Source organism: Microchirus variegatus (assembly GCF_963457635.1).
Source record: "Microchirus variegatus genome assembly, chromosome: 5".
In the NCBI taxonomy this organism is placed as follows: domain Eukaryota; kingdom Metazoa; phylum Chordata; class Actinopteri; order Pleuronectiformes; family Soleidae; genus Microchirus; species Microchirus variegatus.
The window spans coordinates 22,431,255-22,442,088 of NC_139806.1; the positions used below are offsets into that span (position 1 = coordinate 22,431,255).

Genomic DNA, 10,834 nt, shown 5'->3' on the forward strand with positions numbered 1-10,834 from the left:
TGCTGCTGCTGACTGAGCACTAAAAAGAATATAAGGAAATGAAACAGGTGACAGAAGAACAGGGAGACACATTCATTTCCACATTTGTACATGAAATCCATGTCATCTATCCTGGTTTAAAGCTCAGTCATGGACTTTGTCTGTAAACATGGTTTCATTTTGTGTCCTTTTCTTGACAAACCTTCAAATAAATCCTGTCATTTAACTGGAAAAACAAGAAGACAACTTTAGACTTAAGTGCCAAATAAAGGACTGATTACAGTCAATAAATATAAATAAAATCAACAGACAATTTATAAAAGCCTGACAACAAATAAATCACAATTATTTATACTGCAACGAAAATGATATGACAATTATAGTCCAACCTAGAGAATTTTACCGCTTTTAAACTGGATTTGGTCCTAACATTTCAAACTTAAATCATATCTATCTATCGTATAAAAACATAAAATGCAAAAGTAATATACAAGTGTAAACAGAAAGACATTTCAAACCTCTCCTCTTGTAAACTGTAAACTAAACTTTATAAGTCATAATTGCACTGTGTTTCATTACTTTCACATCATACATAACCTTATCTGAGGTTTAGTCATTTATGTTGTAACAAATACTGAGGAAAGGATCTTACGTGATTAAACCATTTCCATAAATGCAGATCGTGTGAACATACTGTTCATTGGCTTAGGAAAATAAACATTATCACAGTTTTTCATGTGTAAGGATAAAACATTTTGAATGCATTTGACTCAAAACAAAGAAAACTCCTGAATGACCTGGGGCCACAAAATTATTAAAAATAGTTGTGAGTTTTTTGACCTTATAGAAAAACATTATCCTCACCAACAAGTGCCTTATTTAGCCCTGAATGTTCTCATCTAGATACAAGCAACATCAACAGAACCATGAATAAAAATCCGCAGACTAACCATAAAGACAAAAGCAATCATTTGAGAGTCTAAATGTAATGTTGCTGATTCTGGCCTGAACAACTTGATCCTTTTAGGGTCAGTTTGGTTCACATTCACGAAGGCAAATCTCAAACATACTATACACTTTGTTTACACTATTAGTCATGTTGTCAGAAATACGGCTCAGTTACTACTCAGTCAGATATGTAAGATGTAAGGGTCGACCAATATTTGCGTTTTTTTAGGTGCATAGGCCGAGTCGCAGGGGCGAAAAATAAATTGGCAGCGCGTATCGTCTACGACTGATGTAAGAAAAATCTCGGTATCGGTCGACCTCTAGTAGGCTGGTACCATTTCTTGATCATGGAGCATCAGCAGGTCAAAGTTCATCTTCCCTGCTGCACTGGTGATGGCCAGCAGGTGGCCAGTGAGCAGGTGTGGCCTCCGTGTTCTCTTCCACATTCCCCAGTGAGGAGTGGACAGAACTGGGAGGAGAACCACTGATAGCAGACCAGAGTTTTTTGTTGTTTGGCCCTGGGACAGACATCTGTCACACTGACTCATATGGACCGTACAAAGGCGTTCAATGCATCAGGGTCAGATTTAACTGCACTAACCGAGGCTGTGTGAACGCACCGTTAAATTCCCCAAAATGGCCAAGGAGGAGCTGGACTCTGACTTTGCAACAGAGGAGTTAACCAGAGGCATTAAAAACACTCATTGCCATGTATGCTGATGATACATTACTGTACTTGCAATATTTAACTGTCTAATTTAGTTATTTGCACCCAACGAAGAACTATGGAAAGAACTTTTGCCAATGGTCGGCCATATTATACAAGAGAAGTTTATATTGAATTATAAGTGTTAAGTGTTTAAAAAGAAATTAACAATTTCTTAATTTCGCCTTCTAGGAAACAGCATTTGAATGTACATTGTGTTGTCAAATATTTGTTCCGTTCTATTATTATTGTTTAAGTTTTATGTCTGAGCCCGTCTGTCTTATTCTTTTGTTGTAGAATAACTTATTTGTTATTTTTCTGTAGAGTGAAGAAAAAAAAAACGTAAAAACCCGTGAGCGTGCAGAACAGCTCCTGTGGAGTTGATGATGCTCCTAATTTAAGGCGTCGTAGTTGCTGAACTCTGTATGGAAGTATCTGCAACAACAAAGTACAAATAAACAAAGGGCAATGGCAAATCTGTGAAAATCTGCAGTATCCTTGTCATGACCACATACCTGCTATGGCTCACTCTCCACCGTCACAGAGTCCCTCTGACCTTCATCTGAAAGGAAATAGTGATGATAACTGTCAAAATAAAAGATTTTGACTCATAAAATCCTTGATCAATATTGTAATATAGGCCACTTCCTGTATCCTCTGCACACATCTCAAGAGACTGAAGTGTTCATGTGAGACTTGTTGGGCTGGAACTAACGATTATTTGTACAATGATTCATCTGTCGATTATTTTAAAATACTTAAAATGCTTGGTCCGTAAAATATCAGAAAATGTCAATCTGTGTTTACCAAACCTGTAAATCATGATATTCTCCAATATCTTGTTTTTTCCACAAACTAAATTTATTCAGTTTTAATCATGTATTTGTTATATGGAGCAAAGAAACTCCAACACGTATGAAACGTGAACTCTGTGGCACTGGTAAAACTATGTGTACTTAGTGCTGGGACCGGTTAAACGAACACAATCCTCCATGTATTTTAAGCTTCGCTAAGAGCGCCGCCACCAGAGAGGCGAACAACTTATCGGGAGACGTGACGTGAAGATATCCCCCCCCCCCCTTTTTTTTTTAAAGAGCCCATATTATACCCTATTACCCCAAGTTAAACTTGTTCCTGATGCCATAATGAACATGTCTGTGTCATGCTTTAGTCAAAATATCATAAGGATGAAGCACAATAGCAGTTCAATAATCTGCCAAAACAGCCCTTTTCAGAATGCTCGGTTTTGTGCCTGGTCATTTACATGTGAATGAGACCCAGGTAAACACACACCCACTGCTTCCAGGGGTGTTTCTCGATGCCGGCATGCTCATGTTACCATGACAACAGTTGAACACGAACCGTGGGAGGAAAATGGCTGGTGGAGGAAGACGAAACTACAGAAGAAGTTGTATGTAGACTGCAACAGGACGTGTCAGAATGGTTAGTTATGATCTCTATTTGAACTTTTCTTAAAAATGTTTGTGTTTGTACGTCGGTTAAAAACGGTCTAAACAGACTAAATACTGCGATCGATGGCCACTGTTTGTGTAACTCACTGCTTGTCACTCGCTAACTGCAGCGGCACGTAACTGGTGCGTTCAAGGAGTTTTTCTAGCATAGGAATTTACACACACGATCAACAACAAAGGGCTTGTGAAGCTTGTGAACATTTTTGCAAGATGCACTCAAAACACCCTCTCATAGGCAACTTGGTAACTACTTCATACTGTCTGTTGTGCTTCCAGGCTGACTATGATGAACTCAAACAGGGTTTTAAGGTTTTAAGGTTTAGAGTTGCACTGTGTTGTCATATAAAATAAACCGTGCCTTAATGTAACAATGTTGGTGTCAATTCTTAATCTAAACAATATCTTTAATCGGTATGGATAGTGATATTATCTCCAAATAAACCAAATGTTATTAAATTAAGGACCTTGTAAATTTGAATCAAATATTTGAGGAATTCAGTATTAATACCCATAACTGAGGATTACATGTAGTAAAGTGATACTCAACAATACAGGAATGATTGAACAATTGCAAACTAAAAAAAAGTGATCAACAACATACCAAATTTCTCTTTGCTGTTGTCCACTGTGTGGTGTGTATTGTCATTAGGCACAGCCAGGCTCGTCTCCCCCACATTAACAGGGCTGTAATTCGCACCACATTGGTGATTAACACAATAGCAACTGAATAGATGTAGATTGAATTTAAAATGGAAAAATAAAAACTCTTGCCTTTTTCCATTTTGCTGGAGGATGCTGTTTGCTTGTTCAGGATCTATATGCACCAACCTGGTAACAAAGGACTGACCATCTCCCTGACTAATAAAATAAAATAAAAGCATTAGTGAACAAAAGCAATAGGGGTGGGTGAAAAATCGATTCACATAGGAATCGCAAATTCTAATCATCCACAATTCTGAATCGATTCATAAACTTTTTTTTTTTTTCTCTCAAATTTTTTTTAAGTTTCTATTTTGAAAAACCACACAAAACACCCGTTTGTGTTATTTGTGCACAGTTTATTTTTGTAACTTCTGGGAGAAAAAGGCAGCTCGCCTAAGCTTTTATTTATGCAAGTAATTTTTTTTTGTACAGTCCGGTTTTTATTTGTTTTGAATGAATAAATGTTTACTTTTGTCTAAAGTTTGCCTTTGTGTGATCACATTATCACATTATCTTATACAAACTGTGTTGTTTTGATGTTCGAGAATCATATGAATCAAATCGGTTGAATCGAGAATCGATTATGAATCGAATCGTGAGCCACCCAAAGATTCACATCCCTAAAAAGCAATCTGCATTAGGAAAGCACTTTCTTCTTTCTTCACTATTACAGTGTTTTCAACACTGCATGCAGTTTATAAGGCTGCTGAACAATATACAATAGTGCTGCTTGTTAACTAGCTAATAACTGTAGTTATTTCACTTTCGGTGAAGACTCACCTTGAGAAAATGGGAAAAATCCAGTACTTTCCTTCATCTCCAAACACCTCAGCTACATTTCTACTAAAGCCAAGTGAAAACCCATTTTTATCTGGACCATTTGAGAAAACAGGAGCTCTGAATGCCTCTGAAAATTAAATTGAAATACTTTTAGTTCAGTGGAGGCTTCCAAAGCGCAAATTCAGTTAACTCATATTTACTTATTATTATTGTTACCTATAGTGGTCCTGTTCTTGCCCACAAGCCATAGATGGTAGCTGAGTAGTGACAGGATGCTGATAAAGAACAGAGCCGCCACGAAAAACAAAAACAAGATGTGGAATTTGGCGTGTGTGTCAGGGAGCTGTTTCTTTAAGTAAACAAGAGAGAAAAAAGTGTTGATCTTGTCTCTTTGTATGTCAATATCAGGTCATAACTGCACATTATTGAGATCATTTATTTTACTTTTTGCCATTACACTATATACTCCTTCACTGTAGGTCTGTAACTAATGAGCTATCACATATCACTGATAATAATAATAATAATAAGACTACAGTGACATATTAATATCAATGTAATCAGCAGGAGATACCATGTCACTGCATGACTGAACTTAAACAGCCCTGAATAGTGGTAATAAATGTTCAATAATTAAAGGTGCATTATGTAATAAATCTAAAGCAACTGGCCATAAAATCCTTCTAATATTTCACAGAGACTCAGGAATAATGTTCATATAACAAACTGAACTCACCAACAACAACAGCACAGCCAAAATATTTGCATTACAAAAAATGTTTTGCAGACTGCAAATCATGTTTATTTTTTTTGAAATCATGTTTTGGCATGTGGCGCCACCTACCGCCATCTACCAATCATTGCAGTTAGTAGAGTCTCAGCTGCCGCACAATCGCAGGTTGCCAGTTACGCCAGAAAACGAAACCTAAAAGACCTCGGTATTTTGAATTTGAATGTAGTAACCGTTTTTGGCCACATTCTTACATATGGCACCTTTAATTATATCTGCGTTGTTCGATTTCTGTATTTTGATTTTTCGACCACCAAACATCAACAGTCAAATGCAGGGCCAAAGATCCTGCAGGGATGACATTGGTAAGAAAAATTAAGTAGTTAGAAGTTTTTGTGCTTACTGTCCAAAATTTGATGAAATACTGAACGACTGTTGCACAAATGATGACACAGTAGAGTGAGGCGTAGGCCAAGAACAGAATAAAGAACTTGTAATTTGAGAATCCAACACAGTTATTCACCCTGAAAGAAATCAGAAACATGAAACAGCTCAGCAGGATCTGTCCATATTTTTCTTAATTTTACAACTCAAGCAATGTGGCTGTGATTAATGCAACATTAAAATAAATAAGCACAGCATGCAAATTTGAATTTCATGAAGAACTAAGAGATTCATAGTTTAATGAGAAAATCCTACCAAGGGCAGTGATGGTCCATTTTTAGCACGCACCTGGAGAGATTAGGATAAGAAAACATGCATTTAATTAGTCAAATATAGCAGATTTATACAGTTGTCTGCATTGTGAAATAAAACTTACATTTCACAGGTTGAGCAGTGATGGCAGCGGTCAGGTTTTATCACCTGGCAACTGTCACAGTATCGGACGGCTGTTAAGAGAAAAAAACAAAGGCAGATTTATTAAATACTACATATTTCGATGAGGCGATAAATATATATGATGTTATTTCTTCAGCATCTTGTCAGATTTTCCTGTGAAACCAAGTGAGGTGAGCGCACGACTCTTAATGAGGAGCCAGTTGTTTCCCGTAGAGAGAGGACAACACACCTGAGCCCGATTAATCCTCCTGATATTTACAGTTCCGTAAACACAGGAAAGACAAGCCTGACAGTGTATGCATCATGACACAACGTCTCAAGGTATAATGCAATGCGTCTTTTTTAAAAACACAGTGTCACAATATGATGAAAAAGAGGAAGACAATATCTCTATATTATCAGCTGCTGATTAAACACTGTTCATGTGAGTGACCAACGAAAAAATATCCTTTCTCCTTTACTAGAGGAAATGGTGACAACAGCAAAACAGTTGCCCGTTGTTAAAGTTGAAGTGTGTAACTTTTAAATCAAAACAAAAGTCCATCACATTTAAGTTATTGTCAAATTACTTCAAATGGTGCTGTTTAAGTCAGTTTTTTCCATTAAACAGTTCTAGCACTACTCTGCTCTATTCAGTTTGGTACCAGGCACGTTTTTTTTCCATTACTATATCGGGGCGGGGTTAAGAGACACATAAACTAGTCATGAGCAAATCAGTTGTTTTCAATGTACTGAATCATTAGAATCAGTTCATGAAAAATATTAGTTATAAATACGAATGAAAGGGTTGTGATTCGGCTCACGACGTGAATTCCTCTCGTTGAGGGAAGTGGTATTGGGACGCAATTACACGCAAATTAGCATAGTGAACGTAGCGAACGTGCTAAAGTATGTCACATGTTGACAATTCTACCGGTAGAGAGTGCTACTATTTTCATTCAGGTAAAATGTCGGCGGATCCAGCTGTTGTGTTGCCTGTTGCGTTGGCTATGTTTGTTTTTCTCCGTTCTCGTAAACACTATATCACGAATGTGATTGAAATCTGAAGTCCAGGGTTATTCGTGTTCAAGTGAACGCCGTTACACACATCCAAAACACTGACAAAACTAACCAGATGTAGAAGAGCAAGCTAGCGGCTATTTATTTTCTGACATTGGTGTTCAAAGCTCAACGGTCCTGTGGATGTATATCAAACAAACATATTCCAACACATTTCGACCTTGTAACGTGCTTATTTGCGAAAATATATTACAACAAAATAGTTCCTCGGCAAATGTGGCCGCCATCTTTGTTGAAAAAATATCAGCAGGCTCACTAAATTTGCAAAGCATCATAGGTAATTCCATATTTCACTTTGTTTTAAGCCTGCATCAGAGATCACTACATTTTGAGAGTTGATTATAAGGGCAAAATCACACTTTGCTCCCCCTTACACGTGAACGCTCAAAATGTAGGGTTATGGCAAAAATGTAGGGTTATTGGGTAGGGGCCTTTTGCCATACACCATGCAGAGGCATTGGGGGGGTAACATTGAGTGTACCTCACCTCCCCCGACTGTGCGTGTATACACAGGTAAATTCCTTGCCACTTTCTTCAGAATATCTTGCTGCCTCTCAGCTCGCTCCTCTCTCTCATACAGTTCCTTCTCTGCTCGAGGCAAACAAAACTGACAGGAAGAGCAAAGAAAGTCCATCGGTCAGTGGAAATATAACACATATTACATTTTTATTAGACGGTCTGAGATAACAAAATCTAAAACACAAAAACCAGCATGTTTAAAGTGAGTCCATGCTGCATTGTGCTCTTTTATTATTCTTGACTTACTGCTTTTGTCGGGCTGGCTGGTGTGGACCAGATCGATTTCCAGTAAGACCATATGAACATGGTGATGGAGATATGAAAGATGACCAAATAGCTGACTGTTAAAAGACAATTATATTTGTTTATTTTTATTGTAAAGCATCTCTGGAATAATTTCTACTGTAAATAATTGACATGAGAGGATGGGACTGAGTCACTTACTTCGTTCTTCATTATTTGTGATGGTATCTAGAAAAGGCAGAAACGTCAAACATGTAAGAGAGCTGAGCAGTTATTCATGTCCTAACAATGCATGAGCCCACATAATGGTTAACGCCTAACCCTAACCTCATTAGGACAAAGTGTTGTTCTCCATGAGGACAACTGGTCCTGACAAGGTCAGTGTTTCTGCTAGGAAAGGTCCTTACACACACACACGTTTGCGCAGAATTAGTGTAGTGACTAATAAACATAACGTTTCCTAAACCAAATTCTAACCCTTGCCCTAAAACCAAGACTTAAGCCTAAAAAGCCCTTTTAAGACATGATGGAACATGAGAAACAGCCGACCATCGGGTGTGAGGACACTTTGGGAAGGCGAGGATCGTTTGACTGGTCCTAAGGGGTGAAAGAACATGAGTACCAGCTAAACTGCCCTACTCTTTTAATCTAATCTCATTTAACCTCAATCCAATTCTAACCTCAACCCTAAAACCAAGTCTTAGCCCTCAAAAAGCCATTTAAAGCACATAAGGACCAGCCAATTTGTCCTCATTATGGTTTACAAGTTTTTTCTCACAAAGATGCAAGAACAACCCACACGTTTGTGCAGCAACCGTAGTCAGGACACTCATGTATTCCCTAGCCCCTTACCCTTACCTTAACAATTGCAAATAAATCCATTACCCTAACCCTAACCTTAACCCAATTCTAACCCTAACCCTCAAACCAAGTCTTAACCCTCAAGAAGCCCTTTAAATGAGTGACAGAAGATGAGGACCAGCCACAAATGTCCTCACTTCCTATGGTTTACAGGTTTTTTCCTCACAAAGATACCCATACAAGAACGCGCATGCACGTGCACACACACACACACACACTTTCTCATACCATGTGGCAGCAGCCTGGCACAGGCAGCCGTGACCCACCCGTGACAGAGCGCTTTGTTAAAGCAGCAGGGATGTCCCTGTCCTCACCACACAAGTGATACTGGTACAGTATGTATCATGGGTTTCAGCCTGACACTGGATGTAATGAAAATCTACTGCGAGTGCATGAATGATCAGCGTGTAAGTGCTGAACACACACATAATGCATCCTTTGAATAATGAGTACAATATTTTCTTTACATTTACTAATCTAGGCCTGACACTCTGAATGAGTCATGTGTCTCTCAAATACATGCGTGTGCAAATTGATGACAGAACAAAAGCAGGAAAACTCTGAAAAAGTAAAAACAACCATTCTGTCCAGTGAATCAATAACGTGTCAGTGTTTATGGACTTTTCTGGACTATTGTAGGTCCAAACCATGTTTAAAAGTATAACAATAAGCCATTACACAATATCAGCTTTAGTTTTTATTCTTTTTTTTTATTGTTGAATTATGCAGTTAAATTATAAATTATAATAGCACAGTTATGTGTTCCTTGAACTATGAGTAAAACCATATTTTAACACAGATTACAATTATTATTATATTATTATTATTATTATTATGCATTAACAGCTGCATATTACAGACATATTTCAAGACAACTTCTATACTTTAAATTAAAACTATTTCTTACTCAGCTGTGCATAAAAAGTAAAGGCTGTGTGTCAGGGTTTCCTTCAGCTGACATTATTTATATATGACACAATTTTGTATCATATTTATATATGACATAAAATAATAGATTATTCAATGATGAAAATGAACTGCTAATTTCAGCCCAGATAATTTAACTGCACAGTTTTTAACATCAACATGTTTACACATATTTCAAGTTGCCAGGTGATTTAGTATATTATTAAGTTATTATTAAAGTATTGATGCCTGTAACCTAAAAGTTGATAAACATACTGTGTGCTGTCATGACGACATTTATTTTTAAAAGTAAAACATTCATAATTGAAATGTTTAAACACAAACCTGCAGCCCGGGGGACAATTATAAATCTAAAATCCCACCAGATTATCAAACTTGGCAACCCCCTGAAAACTGTAAACACCAGCTCATACCGTTTCTGTAATATCTGCCTCACGACGACAGACTCGCACTTAGAAAAAAGAGTGTACTTACACACACACAGCTCCACGACATATGCGTAATAAGACCAGCCGACGACCAGGTGAATAAAAAGCACAGGTATCCAGTTCACTGCTCGTTTACAACACCTCAACGCGTGAGAGGGAGCCATCTTTAATCTGGCTGCGGAATATTCTCTGCCGGCGACGTCACATCCATGAACGGCATAAAACGCTGCACTGACAGCTCCGGCTCATCACAGCAAGTACAAGTAGGCAACCGGCGCCATCTTAGTCCGGGCAAGACCCAAACGTAATCAGCGGTTCCCACAGTGTGAGTCGTGGCCTACTAGTGGCAGTCTGCGGTATTGCAGCTGTAAAAAAATAAATAAAAAAAATAGCCCATTTATGAAATGTATTAAAAATGAATGTTTCAACATATAGCTTCTCAGTTATGACCAGATTGTATTTCATATTTATGATGACTGAATAGTTTAATGTGAATGTTGTGCTTCATTGCTGCTGATTTACAAATCTGGGCATGAGTTTTGCAAAAATGTATAGGGCCCTCAAACCTACTTACTTCTGTTTTTTAAACATAAACATATCATATAATCAGGAAAAAACTGGCTTTATCAGGCTAAAAAAA

General features: G+C 37.7%; 1 protein-coding gene across 1 annotated transcript; it reads right to left on the reverse strand.

The window, feature by feature from the left end:
- Positions 1-1,247: 1,247 nt before the first annotated feature.
- Positions 1,248-10,358, reverse strand: LOC310927325 (palmitoyltransferase ZDHHC20-B-like; the record flags this gene model as incomplete). The annotated part of the gene is made up of 13 exons (XM_083889619.1): positions 1,248-1,396; positions 2,163-2,195; positions 3,707-3,789; positions 3,877-3,963; positions 4,588-4,714; positions 4,804-4,936; positions 5,721-5,841; positions 6,017-6,049; positions 6,138-6,207; positions 7,703-7,823; positions 7,982-8,076; positions 8,180-8,206; positions 10,241-10,358. 13 exons carry the CDS (start codon positions 10,356-10,358, stop codon positions 1,248-1,250), a joined length of 1,197 nt encoding a protein of 398 aa, XP_083745745.1.
- Between the last annotated feature and the right edge of the window lie 476 nt (positions 10,359-10,834).